We start from the raw sequence: 17,769 nt of genomic DNA on the forward strand, positions 1-17,769 counted from the left end.
CTGGCCACATCTCTCTGCCTTGCACAACATATCCTGAGCATGCACCGGTAAGTCTTTTTATTAGAACTGTTGGCCGCCATTTCCGCCGAATTCTTGGGCATCTCGTGTTCCTCGCTTTTGGGGTCTTAAGGTTGCCGAGGTTCACCAACAGGTCAATTTACTCAAGCGGATACGAAGGCCGCTTTCGAGAGTGTGTATAGCAACCGGTGAAGAAAAGCGTGTCACAAGCAGATAACTCAATGTGCCAATATAGTTCTTCCCCAGCTCTTTCGATGTTAACACCCGCCTCATGCCAGAGGATGCCGTCAACCGGGGAATACGGCGTCTCTTGTGAAACATTTCGAAGCTGATACATCATATTCTCCCCATAATCAGTCGCGGGCGAGGCCGATGATTTGCGGGGGCTACAGAATTGCCAGCCAAGGTGGACATTGAAGAGAATCAACTCACTGCCCTTGTCCAACAAACGTCCATTCCAGCTCTCGAACCTTTATCCCCTCCACTTGCACCGTCACAATTTCCCCTGGGACGACATCAAAGCCATTATCCCTCAGCTTAACTCCCTCTTTTTCCGAGAACACAAATCCCTTCACTGGCTTCGTTGTCCGGATCGTCACTTCGTTTTCTGCCGGGTACTCCAGGCGAAGCCCCCTCTCACTCAAGTCCAAGTACTTGATAGGGTCTGGCCAGGAACAATCGCTGCTTACTTTCTCGTTGTTGATCCAGAGTGAAACGTAGATCACGATTGGTTCCTCCTGCTTCCCTCCCCAGTTGAGTTCCGAACTCAGCGAAATGTCAGTAACCCCGTTTGGCTTAATCGATACTGTTTTTGATTCAGGGATATCAAATAAGATATCCTTTCCAGTAGCAACTGATATGAACCTGGTCCTCACTGTTGCCTCTATATTTTCCTTGTTCGGGTGAGTAGTTCCATCAGACGACACCCACACATCATACACCACTTTTTTGGTCGACAAGGTCGGATCAACATGACCAGTGTGTCTCTTCCACAAATTATCCGCTGGTCTCATTGTCCAATCCCAAAATGCCCTGCTCACTCCCACTGCAATAGGAGCCAACGCGCGCTTCATGGCGTACCAAGCTGGCTTTTTGATACCATAGTAATCCACCACGGCCCATGAAATTGTTGGCCAGCAATCATTCAACTGCCAAACAAGAACCCCTCCGCAATTTCTCCCCTTGCCTCCTTGTGTCTGCCAAGCTCTTCTCCAGGACTTGTACGCCGTAGCCATGGAGTCGGCTTGCAAGATTTGCGTGAGGTGGATAAACCCCTTGATATCATAAACGAGCCGATAGTTCTCGCCAAGATACGCCATAAGTCTCCTTTCGTAACCGATGGCCTTGTTGTGAAAGTCTAGCGTCTTGCTCCCTGGATAGAGTTCCTTGGGATCGGTAACGAATCTCTGCACCGTCTCAAAGTGAGGATAGGCCTCCATCCCAAACTCACTGACAAACCTCCCGCCCATTTCGGGTAGGCACTGAAATGGTTTTGCCTCGCCGTGCCAAAAGTTCCACTGGTGTATGTCTCCCACGGTAGGATCTACTTCCAAAGTGGTTGAAGCACCAGTTCCAAAGGGACTGCATGGGTGGTACAGAAGAGTGTTTGGACAGGGTGACTCCTCCCTGACGATCCGGGGTAAGAGCTCTTCGTAAATGTATCTTGCCGGGAATGAGCTCTTCAACCAGGATTCTGGGTCGTTGTCTGAACGATTGTTGTCGAGCTGGTATCGCTCTTGAATTTGATAGTCTTCGTTGCTGCCGCACCACAGCACAATCGAAGGGTGGCTTCGGAGACGTGTAACATTTTGTCTTGTTTCCATCTCGATTGACTTCAAGAATTCGAGGTACGTCGGGTAGGAGGCGCACGCAAACATGAAATCCTGCCAAATCAGGATTCCCAACTCGTCACAGGCGTCATAAAATGCATCGTGTTCGTACACACCTCCTCCCCAAACCCGGATCATGTTTTGATTACCGTCCGCAACCGCATTCTGTAGCCAATTCCTGTACCGATCGGGGGTAACTTGTGACAGGAAGGAGTCGGCAGAGATCCAGTTCGAGCCAGAGCGAACACATCGATGTCATTGACCCGAAAGTAAAACGATTGTCCATACCCATCCCGCTCCTGGACCAACTCTGCCTTGCGGAACCCAACTCTTTGATTATGCTCTGCCAGAACCGTCCCGCCTTCGGCATCGAAAATCCTCACTCGCACGTCGTACAAATTCTGACCGCCGTACCCTCTCGGCCACCACAGCTTTGCACCTTCCAACCTGACCATCGATGCTGAATATTCCCACGTCTCAGGATGCTCCCCATTCTTGATCAACTTCCCCTGTTCTCCTGTGAAAGCAACCATTGTTCTCCCCTCAAAGCCAACTTCCACCTCTGCCCACCCTGCCCGCCCAACAATCTCAACCCACAACCCAATCTCCACCTCCGGTTCTTCTCCCCCCTCGCTCAAATCAACATTATATTTGACCGCCACCTCCCCAATCCTACTCTCATACACCTCTATCCTGACCGGCCTCCAAAGCCCATACGTCATGAGTGTCGGCCCCCAATCCCATCCCCAGTGGTACTGAGCCTTCCTCACCGGGCCCCTGCTCACTTCGGTCTGGTGCACAATAAACTCATGCTCCGGATGGTCCTTCACCAACCGCAAACCCCTCTCCCGGGCATTATCAAAGGTAATCTCCAAGATGTTCTCTTCTTCCCCCGCGACAAAATCGTTAATATTCACCCTCCAACAAACAAACATGTTGTCTGTCTGTTTGATTACCCGGCCATTCAGGGTGATTGTCGCGAAAGTGACCAGGCCTTCAAAGACAAGGTCGATGACGGCATCAGGGTTGTGGGCGGGGGTGGGAAAAGTGAGGCGGTAGATCCATGTCTGGTCGGCTACCCAGGAGGTGGCGAGTTCGTTTAGGTCGAGGAAGGGGTGAGAGAGGAGGGAGGAGTTGATGAGTTCGGTGTGGATGTCTGAGGGGAGGTGGGGGACGGGATGCCATTTTGTGGGGGGGTTGCCCAGGCGGTGGAATTGCCAGTTGGTGGTGAGGGGGTGGGTGGTGTGTGGTTGGGGAGGCATTTTTGTTGAAGGGGTTTGGAGGTGGTGAAAAATGGTTGTTGGCTGTGAGTAAGGTAAGAGTGGTGTTTTGATACATATGTATGATGGTGGTGGTGGTGCCCAATCATGATGAAAATGTGAAATTTACCCGGCTGCGGTTGTGTTTATCCAACAGTATGGGTCGCTCTTCCAGTTTGAGCAGTTGTGTGCTGGGAAGGTGCGATTAGTTATTTCCGTGCCATGAGGCCTCCTCGGTTGCCCAAAACACAGTATGCCTTCCTTCCCGATAACCTCAACATTTTTGCATTGCTTGGTACCAAATCCTCAATCATTTTCATTTTATCATTTTCCCCTTCAACAATGCCACCACCATCAGCAGAGTCAACAGCTTGCCTTGATCAACCTAGAACAAGATGGGTTGAGAACCACTTGACCCCCCGCTCAGGAGCCGTAAGCCTGTGCCCTTTTTCGTATATCGTAGCTATCACGCTCACCAAATATCAAGACTTGTCCCGGCTCTTCCCCGGTACTAATGGCAATTTCTACCTCAAAGCATCTCGCTCAGGTTGACGGTGTGCTACGATACAGGGGCCTCGATCTGCGACGTAGAAAATGTCATCTGACGTTCTGTGACGAGAAAAACGCCGGAGATGTGATCCGGGCCATGTACCATGCTGCAAGATAGTTGTTCAACTTGATACCGTAGCATATACCAAGACCGCTTGACCACTTTCGATATAGGTGGGGTGGTGGAAGAAGATGGAGTGCAGTCAGCGAGTGGACGCCGATCACCGACAAAAATACCCAGCAAAGCCCGGCTTATTCCGGTTATCCTCTCACTTCATCGGAGAACGAGAGGTAGACAGCCTCCAGCCATAACCGGCAAGTTTGGATCTCAGAACATCCGATATGATGGCACATTAGAGCAATGGGGCACAATGCATGACAGTTGGGCCGTCTGCTTCAAGGAGAGCCTGAGGCAAACCATTGAGCAAGAGAAGAGAGTCCATGGCGTACCAACCCTAGGTTCAATACCCTCTGTCAGGCAATGCTCAACGGAGTTGTTGGCCGGCTTCTGGGGCCAATGACGCAAGTCACGCCAGTTCTCGTTCAGGGCAATACATGGGATGGCAATGTTACGATGTCTCGAGGTTCAAATGGAAGAGTAATCCTATTGAATGCCACTCCTTTATGGGCACCGGCCGAGTGTATGTCCCGTACCCTCTTCTGTTGCGAAATGTCCATGCTGACTGCTCATTTCAGACGAGTGGGCTCCGTGGTGGGCTGGAATAGCACAATCAATAGAGACTATATTGCTGAGTATATTTCTCGTTCGCTCTATCATTATTCCAGGCCCAGAAGAAGTTAGGAACTCCGGGTGCGACAATATTACGTGTAAGCCAGGTGCTTTATGTCCGGGATGGGCTTAATTTGGCTAACACCTCTAATGATAAGACAGTTCCTGCTCCACAGGTCAGCCTATTTGAGGGACGCCTGCGGTGGAGAAATAAATAAGTTGCTCTTTACAAATCAACTTGGGAATTAGTTGCTAAATGCTGTTTGCAGGGCTATTGAGTATATGAGATACCTTTACAGGAATGCCTGAGTCAATAGATATGGTACATCATGCCCATGATTTGAAGCATGACTCAGCGGCTTTGTCTTGTTGAGCCTCCAGTTGGGCATCGGGGACTGGTGGCCATGTCCAGAAGGCGATAGCAGGAACAAAGATTAGCGAACAGGTGCCTTGTTTGAATCAAACACGAAGTATGAGCGATGGCTTTCAATCTTGTACGAAACGTAAATCTCTGCTTCTCTTGTTTGGAACCCGCATTTATTTTCTCAACGGCGTGGACATTCATTACCCATACCTAGTCACCCACGTATTCAGCCATAAGCAAGCATCATCACAACATCAGCCATGGACAGAGTCTTGGGAACCTACATCTCCAGCCGTATCTACCGGAGACACAACGACCCTAAGGATCCAGCAAAGTACCACCACAACGAGATCTACGGCAGGACCAATCTCAACAATCCCAAACGTAGAGAGGGCGACCCTTGCAAAGAATGCAGGAAATCTACACAGACGCCTTACAAAGAGACCAAGAATACAGAGCTTGTCGACAGCACAGATCAGGCCAAAAGCCAAGGTCTTTCGCATCATTGGTGGCCAGGAGCTGTCCCCCGAGTGGCTACGCTCTACCAGGGTGAAATGCTATGACTGCGGCACGAATCACACGCATGGCCTGAACTATCGGGCTTTGCGAATGTTTCCATGTTGATACCCGCTATGGACCAGACGATGAAGATAGTTTCAAGGTCAACAGGAAGCTGTGCACATGTGAAAAGGTGAATGAGTGGGGGTTCGAGGTTGGTCCGTACCACCCGCGGGAGGACAAGTCTGGAGGGGTGTTGAGTAGGGTGAAGAACAAGTTGTTCAATTAAAACATCAGAAGTCGTCTTTTCTCCCACTTGCTGCCAACGTCTTTGTTTGAGTGAAGTTGGGGCCAAGAATCTGGGGTAGGGCTAGAACTCTTCCTGTTCAGCCGATGCTCCACACCTGGTGTTCACTGCTCCACAGGGCTGAACTTCATGTTCCACAGAATGTACCACTTTTGTTTGGAGCGCCAGGTACTCAGTAGAAAAGAATGGTATGATCTTTAGATACACTACCAACAACTGCCTTACGTATTTGTGTGTTGTTTACTTTGCTGAAAGCCATATTACAAATGAACATACCGCCGAAATGTGCCGAGCAGAAAGCCTAGAAACCCTTCCATTTCCCGCATAGAAGTACAGTTTGAGCAAAGCCTAATGAGAAACACAACTCCTTGGCCCAAGATGAGGAAACCCAATTAAAAAACATGGTAATCCAGTGTTAAAGAGACCATCCTCCCTGCCTAAATGGCCCTCGCTGCATTCCCGAACCAACATCCAACTCGCCAACCTCTTTGCAAGACTCATGGAGTGCCCTCACCTAGTAGCCGTGCAATCAGAACATAAATAAAGATGATGCCTCCAACCACCAGCATCTTGTTGTTGCGAAGCCAACCTTGCCCTGCTTCTCGTTGCTGAATGACAGCATCCACCACCGCATGGGCTTGGTGGCCGCTCCCGGTAGCAATACCGAGTTGGGGCCCACAAGAAGCAGGGTTCGACTCAACCATCTTCATCCCCGTAGCCGTATCAATCTTGTTTTCTCGCATCCACGCCCAGTTTTCAGCGTCAATTTCTGGCCATTCCGACTTGAACTTGAGACCGCCATCCCCGGCCTTGATGTTGCCTTTACCAGCCTTGCTGTCTCTTTTCAAGTGCGAGCCGCCCCCTGTCGAGTTCCACCACCGAGATCGCGCGGCATACATCCTCCTCTCGGCCTCGGTAGCCGACACCGACCCAGTGGTCATCTCCTCTGATGTCATGAACGAAAGCAGGCCGATCAGAATGGTCGATACCTCCCAGGCCGGATTGAATGATCGTGGGTGGAAATCCGAGATGGAAAGACAGAGACGGCTTGACGGTTGGAACCGGCCGGAGGGGGTGTGCATACGGATCGCTGGTGGGGCGAAGGGGTAGTTGGGAGGGAAAATCAGGGTTCCCCAGTACTGGCCGCCATGGTAGGGGGTGTCCTCAGGACCGGTAATAACATAGTGCCACCTGTAAGAGAAGCTGGTCAGTAGCCGTTCTTGTGCTTGCGCGGGGGAGAGGCGGTTCCTACTCCAGGATATTGGTTTCCGAGGGGTGGGCTTGGATGTACGGAGGTGGGTTTTCAGAGATGCTCTTGTATTCGCGCGTCAACTGGATAAGAGGAACAAGTCAGACATTTCCCCCACGAACGACAGACATGTGGCCAGGCCAGGAGGACCGAGAGAGACACTTACGCGCTTGTGCGCTGCACGACTGGCCATCTTGAACGAGGAATGAGGGACGTGGCTGATCGGGCGGGCGGTGACGGTGCGCTGAGAGAGAGACAGTGTAGTTGCTGAAACGGCCCAAAACTGTAGAGAGAGAGGGGCGCGCAGAGTGTTGAATGCGCTGGACGTTGGCTGGGGATAAAAAGCTTGTGGCAGCGTGGGTGACGAAATCAAGGTTGGAGGGCGAAGGCAAAGAGAGGGTTGCGGCTGACAAGCCCACCGGTCCCAAAGGTGAATGGAAGGAATCAAAGGAAGTGGGGCCTGCGCCTTCTTACGTCAGCGATGCACCGAAGCCAAGATTAAAGTGGACCCGTTTCGAGCGCCCCATTCCCACGGACCCTTGTCCAATCCAATCCGGGACTCTCACTGAAGAGCTTCCGAAGCCAGAGTGATAGCAAGCCTCACTCACAACATGGGAGCCTCTCTCGGCTCCGGCAGCAGCGGTGTAAGTTTACAAGAGAATGGCATTCTACTGTTTGGCCAGCCGGACTCTGGGACTCTGGATGAAGACTATTAACACACCAATCTCACACATAGGCCGCCGTTCCTTCACAACACCAGGCCTACGATAGCAAATCGAATATGGTACAAGACATTTGCTTTCGGCGCTCTTGGCTGCTTATTTTACTGTCTCAGGGTCACTAACAGCACTCCCTCACGCACAGCTCGATGAGCACCTTCTCACCCCTGCTGCTATCAACTCCATTGAAGTGCACGGCGCCTCAAATACACGCCGGTCTATTCTCGATCGTATATTCAAGCCTCTTGTGGAGGGCCCCGAAAACTTATCCTCGACCCTCGGCGAGAGCTTGGAGCGTGTTGGTGCCGCTACCCGGCGGCTCTCCCGTTTTGGTGCGTCTGTGCCTCTTCATCAAGAACTCAGAACCATGCCTAACATGACCTTCACGTAGATATCTTCAAAGAGGACGGTTTCGGGGCATTCATTTCCGAGGCCAACCGGCCTGATGCTCCTCCCAACAGGACAGAGCTGGACATTGCCATTAACGTCAAGGAGAAGTCCAGACTAGTATTCACCGCCGGCACCGACTTTGGCAATGCAGAAGGCTCCGCTTACACCAATGGTGTATTCCGAAACATCTTTGGTGGTGCCGAGACTTTGTCCATCAACGCCAGTACCGGCACACGCACCAGATCAGCCTACAACGCCAGCTTCTCCACCCCATTAAACGCCAACCCAGACATACGGCTGGTCTTGGACGCTCTCCGCTCATCAACACAAAAGCCGTGGGCATCCCATGACGAACACCTCACAGGTGGCAGCCTTAAGCTCTCATGGTTGAGCGACAGCAAAGCTACCCACACCGTCACTTACAACGGGGTATGGAGACAGTTGACCGGCCTGGCCCCCAAGGCTTCCCCCACCGTTCGGGCCGACGCAGGTGACTCCGTCAAGTCCTCAATAGGCCACATATACACTCTCGACCGCCGAGACAACCCCATGCTCCCCCAAAGCGGCTATCTCCTCAAGACCACCTCCGAGCTCGCCGGCTGGGGACCCCTAAGCGGTGATGTGGCCTTTGCCAAAACCGAGCTCGAAACGTCCGGTGCTATCCCATTATCCCTCCCCGGCTCGCAGGCCAAATCAGGTGTTTCCATCGGCGGGGGTGTCCGTGTTGGTCTTCTCTACCCCCTAGCACTGGGCTACAACCCTGCCGCTCCAGCTTGTCCAAGCCGCATCAACGACCGGTTCCAACTTGGCGGCCCTGCTGACGTCCGCGGATTCAAGCTCGGCGGTCTCGGCCCCCATGACGGCGCTGATTCCGTCGGTGGTGACGTTTTCGCTGCTGGGAGCGTGAACATGATGTTTCCTCTTCCTCGTCTGGGTGCGGACTCGCCGTTGAGATTCCAGCTCTTTGCCAATGGTGGCCGAATGGTGGCGCTTCAAAAGAAGGTGGCCACAGGGGAAAATGGGCGGGTGTTGGCCATGGAGCCAAAGAAGGTGTTTGAAGGTGTGGCCTCTGCTGTTGGGCAGCTTGGGAACGGGCTGCCGAGTGTGGCTGCTGGGTTTGGGCTGGTGTATGCCCATCCTATGGCAAGATTTGAGCTCAACTTTAGCCTGCCGCTTGTGCTGAGGAGAGGGGAGGAGGGGAGAAAGGGACTGCAGGTTGGTGTTGGAATCAGCTTTCTTTAAGGTCCCGGTTGTAAGGGACGTGTCAGCGTCAAATGGTTGTATTATTAGTTACCGGAAACAAAAAAGCACAGTCTTAATTCAGTGACACATTATCATTCCATGAGCACTAAGACTCCTGGCACAAGCACGCAAAGAAAGCAATATCAAAATAAATTGGTATCATATTGATTCATCCACTTCTATCATGACCCTTTTTCCCTTTTGACTGTCGTTACTGTCCATGTACAATGGGGGCATTGTGCTATAGACAAGACAAAAAGCAAACCAAATCCAGGATTTATGTACAAGAAAGCAAATTCCAAACTGGAAATGCAATATAAACGACCCGCTTTGCCATGAGGCTCATCAATGGCTGCCTCCCTTCCTAGGTTTGACCCGATACCAAAAGGAGTTCTATTCTTTTAGACATTATATAAAAAATAAGAGAGAAACAAGGACAGTGAAAGATGCAAGAAATGTACATTTGGTATCCGATCGCTTTGTATGTGTGTGTGTGTGTATGTGCGTCTGCTATGTGCTGCTTGCGAGACGGTGGTTATGAGGACAAGATGGTGTAAATGCTTTGGTGTCTGGTGAGACCAGGATTAAGCAGGGGCGAAGCAAAAACAAGTCGCAAGATATCAAGAGCAAAAGCGGACTTTGCCTCGATGCCGGTGTGGAGGGGAGATCATGATGACGGGAGGTGTGGGGACAAGATGCGCATCGTGTCATGACACGAAAGACGAACTCGTACCACCTCACCCAAGCATCATCGTTTTCGTCGTCTTCGTTACTTGGCTGAAAATTTTTGTTGGGTCTTTTTCGTGGGTAGCAGGAGAAGACCGATCTACTCCTTCTTCGCCTTGGCACCGAGCTTCTTCTTGGGTACACGGACGAGCCAGTATACACCGAGAGCAGCGAAAATGTTGAAGATGATGAAGGCCCAGAGGATACTGCAAAGGGAACAAGGTTAGCTGGTTGAACATGAAAAGAATGAAGAGAGAGTGGAATCACATACCCAAAGTTGCGCCATCTGTCGTCATAGTTGGCGCCGACCTGAGCAAGGAACACGTTGGTGTCCTTGATGGTGCAGAATGAGCACATGTCGGTGCTGTTGGGATTGGTGAGATAACCACCGGCAATCTCCATGTAGGATTCGAGGTACTCGAAGCAAGTTTGACCCGAGGGGGGCGCAAACTTCTGCAACTCATTGGCAGCGCAGACGACTTCGGAGTTGGCGACAGCGGTGGACAGCATGGCGCTGACAAGGTACGTGAAGGGACTGACGCGATACATGAAGATCCAGAACCTGGGCATGGTTTCAGGGGTAGCCAGGACACCGCAGAAGATCAAGCACAAACTGAAGAGCAAGTTGGCGATGTTGCCGCCTGCTTCGGCCGTCTCAAAACCAGCAATGATGAAATCAGTGAAGGTGGAGGTGAACAGCATGAAGGCGACCAGGAGCAGGAACATGAGAGCGCCACGCTCGGCAGTCTGGCCGGCGGCGGCAGCGTTTGCATCAAGCCCGACGGGGTAGTACCAGGTGACGAACATCAGAGCGGCCATGAGGGTGTTCCAGGGGAGCTCAACAATGATCTGCGAGAGCATAAAGACCTTCCAGCTGTAGACTTTGGAGGGACGCTCGCGGACCTCATACAAGGAGCGTTGGACGACGAAGTGAGGCATAGTCTGCTGTACGAGCTGGCCGAAGACGGTGAGAATGTTGAAGATGGCAAACATCTGGTTCTGGAGACCCTGGATGGTGTTGGGAGCTTTGAAAAAAACGAAGCCGATGAAGAGCGAGACGATGAGGCAGAGAATGGCCTTGGAGTAAATGTAGGTGGGAGTGCGCCAGTATTGCTGGAAGACACGATGGGTGACACTGCGGAGTTGCTCGCCGAAGGGAGCAGCGAACTCACGATAACTTCCATCGTCGGTGGCGAGGGCATCAGAGGGCTTGGCCTGGGCCTTGAGACGCTGAAGCTCTTCCTGGACGGCAGCATACTCGGGACTCTCGCGCCAGGCCTGGTGCCAGTCGACATTGGTAACACTTCCAGGGGCAGCACCGATAACCTCCAACATCCACTCAGCGGGGTTGGCGTCAGCAGGGCAAGGGAAGCCACCATTGCGCTCAAAGTAGGAAGTCATGGTCTTGGAGTTTTCGCCGATATCGCCAAAGTACACAGTCCTGCCACCCTTGGCCAGAAACAAGAGTCTGTCGAAGCGCTGGAAGAGCATGGCCGAGGGCTGATGAATGGTGCAGAGAATGGCTTGTCCGCTCTTGGTGAGCTTCTCGAGAAGATCCAAAATGGCCCAAGATGTTTGACTGTCGAGACCGGAGGTAGGCTCATCAACGAAGAGGAGCAGAGGGGGCTTGGCAGCAAGTTCGACACCGATAGTAAGACGCTTGCGCTGTTCAACGTTGAGACCTTCGCCAGGGACACCGATGATGGCGTCAGCGTATTCCTCCATTTCCAAAAGCTTGATAACCTCATCAACATAAGCGAGCTTCTCTTCGCGGGGGACGTGCGCGGGTTGACGAAGGAGAGCGCTAAAGTTCAAGGCCTCGCGAACGGTGGTAGTTTGAAGATGAAGATCCTGTTGCTGAACGTAGCCGGTCTTGCGCTGGAAAGAAGCGTCTCTGGGAAGGCCATCAACAAGCATTTCTCCCGTGATAACACCCATGGAGGTTCGGTCAGCCAAGCAGTCGAGAAGAGTGGTCTTGCCAGCGCCGGAGACGCCCATGAGAGCCGTGAGAGTACCGGGCTTCACCCATCCGTCCACATTGTTCAGGATCTGGCGAGTCTCCTTCTTGACCTTGACCTCGTAGCAGACGTTGTTCCAATGGAAAACACTAGTCGAGCCCTGGATGTTGCCACTCTCCTTATCGGACTGGTACCCAGCAGCCGCCTTGGCAACAGGTCCAGCAACAGCGACACCGCCAGATTCGGCATCACCCTTGTTCTCCTTGAAGGACGCAGGCTTGTGGCCGCGACGGAAGAGCAAGACCTCACCCTTGCTCTTGGCAGCAGAGACTGTCTCAGCCGCAAGCATGTAGGTGGTGGTGAAGAAGGCGATGAAGGCGAGCAAGATACCAAAGTTGCGCCACTTATGAGACACGTAGTACTTGAAAGCCGAGTTGATGTAGTCGTCGCCATTGACAACAGATGAGCCAGCAATGGAACCGATGGCGGAGCAAGCGCGGTTGGCCGGGCTAATGTCACCATAACCAGGAATCAGGAGGTTAGGCACAAACTGGGTGCAAGTGAAATTGCGACCGTGGAATTCGTTGACCATGAGAGACTCGAAGGAATAGGCCAGGGGATCGATGTAGTTGATCCAGCGGCACCATCCAGGCATGTAATCGATGGGGATGACGAAACCAGTGAAGATGACCAAGGCGAGAATGATGGCGGCGGCGGGAACCATGGCCTGCGAGAGCGTTCTTGTGGAGCTGGCAATTGTCCGGAAGATCATGGACATGACCAGGACAGTGAAGAACGAGAACAGCAGGAAAAAGAAGAAAGCGCCCGCTTCCCGACGCAGATTCGTCATGAAGTACAAGGTCAGGTTGAAGACGAGGGTGTTGGCAATCTTGTATGGCAAATCGCACAGCATCGAGGCGATGGCTTCAGCAGATGGGTGGTAAAGAGCGTAGGCCTTGTGTTTTTCGACAATGGGACGTTGCGAGTAGAGAGTGAGAATTTCGAGAGCACTGGAGAAGGCGTTCATAAGACAAGCGAAGAAGAGCAAAGCGCCACGTTGGTAGAAGCTGTCCGTTGTGGGTTGGAGGTTGTAGAAGATACTGGAGATGATGAGAGCCATGATGGTGTTTCCAACCAGAGCACCGATGCTCAGACTAGGATCACCGGTCAGGCGCTTCCAACCTCTCCAGAGGCACAGCTGAATCTGCTGCATGTAGGAGAGGGTGAAGGGCGACTTGACACGCTGGCTCTTGGCCTGCTGGGCCTGCTTGGACGCGCGGAAAGCTTCAGCATCGGGACCGTTGATGGGATGCGACGCCTTGTAGGCTTCGATCTGGGCCTGCAGAGCCTGGTACTCGGGGCTCTTCTTCCAGGCGGCAGCGAACTCATCGGGTGTGCGGGGAGCCTTGTCCTCCCATCCAGGACGCACAACACGCTCCAGGGGACTTGTCATGGAAGTCAAGAAATCGGGGGTGGTCTGGCGAGAAGGGCAATCGAAGCCGAGTCTCTCGAAGTACTGACGGGCCTCGCTGGCCTTTCCGAAGAAGATCTGACGTCCTTCGTAAAGCACGAGGGCCTTGTCGAAAAGGTCGTATGCGCTCTGGGGAGCCTGGTAGATGGAAACGCAGCAAGTGCTCTGGAAAAGGTCGCTCGACATTTTCAGGTTCTTGCAGAACTCGATGGCATTGGCGCTATCGAGACCTCTTGTGCTGTTATCCCAGCACTGAAGAGGGGCACCGGACAGGGCAGCCTCGGCAATGGTGACACGCTTGCGCTCACCACCAGACACACCGCGAATGTACTCGTTACCTACACGGGTGTTGACTGTGTGGCTGATGCCGAACATGGCCATCACAACATCCCTCAAGTGCTGGGCAAACATGTTCTTGGAGACCCCTGGGGGAAGTTGGCGGGGCGCGCGGGCGCGGGCAGCAAAAGTGAGGGTGTCGCCAACTGAAAGCTGGGGGAAATGTGTGTCGACCTCAGCCGTGTAGATGGCTTCACCACGATGGTGCGTATGCATCTCCTTGGCAGTCATGCCTGAAGCACTGGTTAGCACGGCGTGTTTGTCGGCCAGATCGGCGCAGATTTCACATACCTTGGTAGTTGAAGTACGAGTTCTCATCCATGTAGATGCCGTTGTAGTCACCGGCAATGGTCTTGAGAAAGGTACTGCAGCCGGAACCTGGGGGACCAAGCACAACAAGCATCTCTCCCTTCTCGACCACACCATCGAAATCGCGCAAAATGTCAATGCGACGTCCCTTGTTGCCGGTCAGCTTGCGGGCGAGCCCAACGAGCTCGAGCCAGACGTTGGCAACATCCTTCTGATAATCGGTGGGCGCGCCGAAGCCGAAGACGTTCAGGTGCTGGAAAGCAACACCGCTGGTCCGGAAAGAGGCGCCCCGGCCGTCCATCATGCTCACGACAGCCTTTGCCCAGGCCTTGCTGTTGAAATTGGGCCCATTGGGGTTGATGGGCGAGTTCTCATCTTGAAGGGCGGCTTCGAAGACATTGGTGCCGGGCTCGACACCGTAATGCGACTGTGAAGTGTACTTGCGCGCCAATGCAAGAACGGCGCTGTGGCGGCGCTCCTCCTCAATGGCTTCCTCATCCTCGTCGGCGGCATCGGTGATGTTGCCCTTCTCATTGCGAATAACGGCTTCACTGTCGGCCACCTCAGTCAGGGACGTAGCCCTCGTCCTGCTCACGTCGTTCTCATTCCGTCCCGGTGAAGAACCCCCAGCAGTCACAACCTCCTCCCGCTGCTGGTCGTTTGTCGTCGTTCGCCCAAGAGGCGCTCCGGTACTCTGCGCCGTGAGGTCGTAGTTCCCGAAGGAACCTGCCCCAGTAAAGGACATGGTCGGTTCGTTGGCTGTCTCCAGGTAGTGGCAGTTGGCGAATGGGGCTGTGAGACAAGATCGGTGTCTATCACTCAGTCGCAAACACTCAAAGTCCTCGAAAGTCGTACAGTTCGAAGAGCAGCAACGGCGCAAAGAACACCAAGAACACCAAGAAACTGGCAAAAGTTAAAGAACGAGAGACAAGAAGACGAACAGTCCCACGACGCGTCAGAATACAACGACGACGAGTCTGGTTCGATTGCACTAGAAAAAAAGACCTTTGCTTGGCCCCGATCGGGGGTCGCGAATTATAAAAGTGACAAGTCTGGGCAGACGGAGTCTTCGCAGGGCCCGAGCGGAGCTAGTCGAGATCTGGGCAACGGGGTTTGCGCCCACCACGCAGTGCGAGACCTGCCCACCGCCCCGGGTTCTTCTTCTCTTGTTGTTCGCCCAGCTTCCAGCTCCCAGCTCCCAGTAACCACTTCACAGGGAAAGTTCCCGGCAGCAAGCGTGAGCCTTGTGGAGCTGGATCCCCGCCGTGGGCTGTCTCTTCATTGGGTTTGCCGGGGCGTCCAAGGCTTCGAGAGAACAAACTGGCGATGTGTATGATGCTGACACGGCTCCCGTATGTAATGCATTACGCGCCGTGCAGCCGGTTCCGACACTTCGTGAATCTCTCTGTGACTTCGAGCTCGATCGTGCCATCTCTATGACGGATTGTTCTCACGCATAAATGTTTGGTATCGACATGTTGTGGTGTAGGGGATACTTGCCCCCTTTGGCTCGTTTTCGTTCCCCAGAACCCTGATCAATGCTTGATCAGGCAACGGGTGAGATCGTGGATATCGTTAGCGGGGTTTTTGGTCCATTCACCGGCATGCGAAATTGCACCGTGGGTCCGTTACATCAGCTTGTTCCTGGGCTTCTCTCCCCCACCAACCGTCAGTCAAGGGGGAAAAAAAGTGTTGGTGTTTGCCTCCCCCACAAACAGAGCAGAACCTCCGCCCCCTTATCAATCTGGATCTGTCAGCATACGTTGCCATCATGCCCTCCAACAAGTAATCATCCCTCGAAACCACAGCTGTCTGTGCTCGGTCATTGTGAAAGTCGGGACTGTGTGTCTTTGCGCTTTCGCACTCGAGCCCCTCGTTGTTCCCCTGAGTCCTGACTAGAGACCCCCGCCTGTCTGTCTCAAGCACGTGGGGAACACCCGACCCCCAGAGATCAATAAAAGGTCTCATCTTTTGGAAGGCCTTGGCGTTTTCTATCCCACCCAATCCAGGCGCAAGGGAACGGGACTAGACGGGACGAATATCTTCTGCGGATCAAACGCCATCCGAAGAAAGTATCCCGACATGCCGGGATTCATGTGGGCCACTGACGGTCTCAGCCCCCTTGGCTCGCAGACTTTTCGGGGTCCATCAAAAGTCCGATAGCCCGCCCTGCCCTGCCGTGACAAGACGTCGCGGAATGCCAAATATCACCATTTCACCAGCACAACGGCTCCGGGAGAGGCCCGCGCCGTGCTCTGATCTGTGTCCGGCCCGGCTCAGCCCTACAAGATCGGAAGTCTTGTGGAAGCCGGTGCACTTGTCACATCCGGTGTCAAGCAGGTTGATATCGGCTAGTCCGCTCCGTATGGACTGCCAGCTTTACGCGTACTGTCGACCGCTCAATGCTCGCTAGACCACTCCGAGGTCAGATTCCCGATCCCGATTACGAGTACGAAACCGCGTCCCAGTCAAACTGTCAAACAGTGTCAAGACTGTGCCATCTGGTCCTGTTGGCTCAGACCCGATCGCTGATTTGGTTGTCAATGAAAAATCAGTCTAATAATCGTAGCAGAGTACTAATCAAGATGTCGCTGAGTAAGCGATGCCCAACAAGATCATATATCTCTTTGATCTCCACCATGTTCTGATTTCAGAATTGCCACACTCAAATTTTACATTTCACAGTTGATGACCTCCTGACATGACCAGATACCTCGATGCCAAACGTCTTCTGCCCCACTGTTGCCCACTCACTCTCTCACCGTCTAGTGGTTACTGGTGGCAAGTACATGTTTGATGTTTTTGTATGATATTTTGGCTGTATGAATCTTAAGCACTTCGTTCAACGGTGCAGCCCGTGATCGTCAACGAGCTCAAATAAGAGAGTGAATATTGACCGAGTTGTTCATGTTCACTTCTGGCTAGCTATAGACATGATGTCAAAATGGTTTTGTGGATCTATGCTTTCCAGAGAGAACAGTGGCTCTAAGAAAAATAAAATCATATGTACTAACAGAATGCAATTGCGCTAGTTTGATTCACACTGGCACGCCATGGACAAAAAAGGTAACTGGCACTGCAAAAGTACCGAACTGTACCTTGAGAGGTATTTAATGGGCATTGAAACATAGTAATACACCTCTCTGCTTTTAAAAAGTTGTAGGCGACTCAGGTGCTTTACAGACAAACGATTTGCCAATTCCGTAATATCTTCCTAATCTCAGACATTTGAAAATTGATAACGTACATTATAAGCGAGTGCACCATATAAGCGAGTGCACCACTTTTTAAGCGACGCACTATCCTTCCACCCAACATCGACTTTTTCTACACAACCCAATATGCCTTCTACTTTAAAGGAAGCCAGGGTGATCTTAGCCCTCGAAGCTCTTGAAAAAGATAAAAATCTCAGCCTCCGAGCCGCAGGAAAGATCTACAACGTCCACCATACGACTCTCTTACGACGACGCGCTGGCCGGCCTGCACGACGCGATACCACGCCCAAATCGAAGAAGCTTACTCAATCCGAAGAGGATGCTATTGTTCAATACATCATTGAGCTATGTGCGCGAGCTTTTCCACCAAGATTACGTGGTGTGGAAGATATGGCCAACCAACTGCTACACGTACGCGACGCGCCCCCTGTTGGCAAGCTCTGGGCACACAACTTCGTCAAACGCTAGCCACAGCTCCGTACGCGTTTTACGCGTAGATACGACTACCAGAGGGCTAAGTGCGAGGATCTAAAGGTTATTGTCGAGTGGTTTGCGCTTATACGGAACACTAAGGCCAAGTACGGTATTATAGATAACGAT

The 17,769-nt window shown here is 52.6% G+C and overlaps 4 protein-coding genes across 4 annotated transcripts; 1 reads left to right on the plus strand and 3 right to left on the minus strand.

Moving 5' to 3' along the window:
- Nucleotides 1–446: 446 nt before the first annotated feature.
- Nucleotides 447–3,109, minus strand: PODANS_4_9910 (uncharacterized protein; the record flags this gene model as incomplete). Its single annotated transcript, XM_001903962.1, has 2 exons — nt 447–1,901; nt 1,997–3,109. The coding sequence occupies 2 exons, from the start codon at nt 3,107–3,109 to the stop codon at nt 447–449; spliced, it is 2,568 nt and encodes an 855-aa protein (XP_001903997.1).
- A 2,942-nt stretch (nt 3,110–6,051) lies between these two features.
- On the minus strand, nt 6,052–6,996 carry PODANS_4_9920 (uncharacterized protein; the record flags this gene model as incomplete). Its single annotated transcript, XM_001903963.1, has 3 exons — nt 6,052–6,745; nt 6,807–6,886; nt 6,964–6,996. The coding sequence occupies 3 exons, from the start codon at nt 6,994–6,996 to the stop codon at nt 6,052–6,054; spliced, it is 807 nt and encodes a 268-aa protein (XP_001903998.1).
- Nucleotides 6,997–7,972: 976 nt separating this feature from the next.
- Nucleotides 7,973–9,154, plus strand: PODANS_4_9930 (uncharacterized protein; the record flags this gene model as incomplete). Its single annotated transcript, XM_001903964.1, has 1 exon — nt 7,973–9,154. A coding segment is annotated over one exon (1,182 nt), but the record flags the coding sequence as incomplete, so codon positions are not given.
- An 826-nt stretch (nt 9,155–9,980) lies between these two features.
- PODANS_4_9940 (uncharacterized protein) lies at nt 9,981–14,699 on the minus strand (the record flags this gene model as incomplete). The annotated part of the gene is made up of 3 exons (XM_001903965.1): nt 9,981–10,086; nt 10,152–13,878; nt 13,937–14,699. The coding sequence occupies 3 exons, from the start codon at nt 14,697–14,699 to the stop codon at nt 9,981–9,983; spliced, it is 4,596 nt and encodes a 1,531-aa protein (XP_001904000.1).
- Between the last annotated feature and the right edge of the window lie 3,070 nt (nt 14,700–17,769).

This window comes from Podospora anserina, chromosome 4 (genome assembly GCF_000226545.1).
Source record: "Podospora anserina S mat+ genomic DNA chromosome 4, supercontig 3".
NCBI classification, from domain to species: domain Eukaryota; kingdom Fungi; phylum Ascomycota; class Sordariomycetes; order Sordariales; family Podosporaceae; genus Podospora; species Podospora anserina.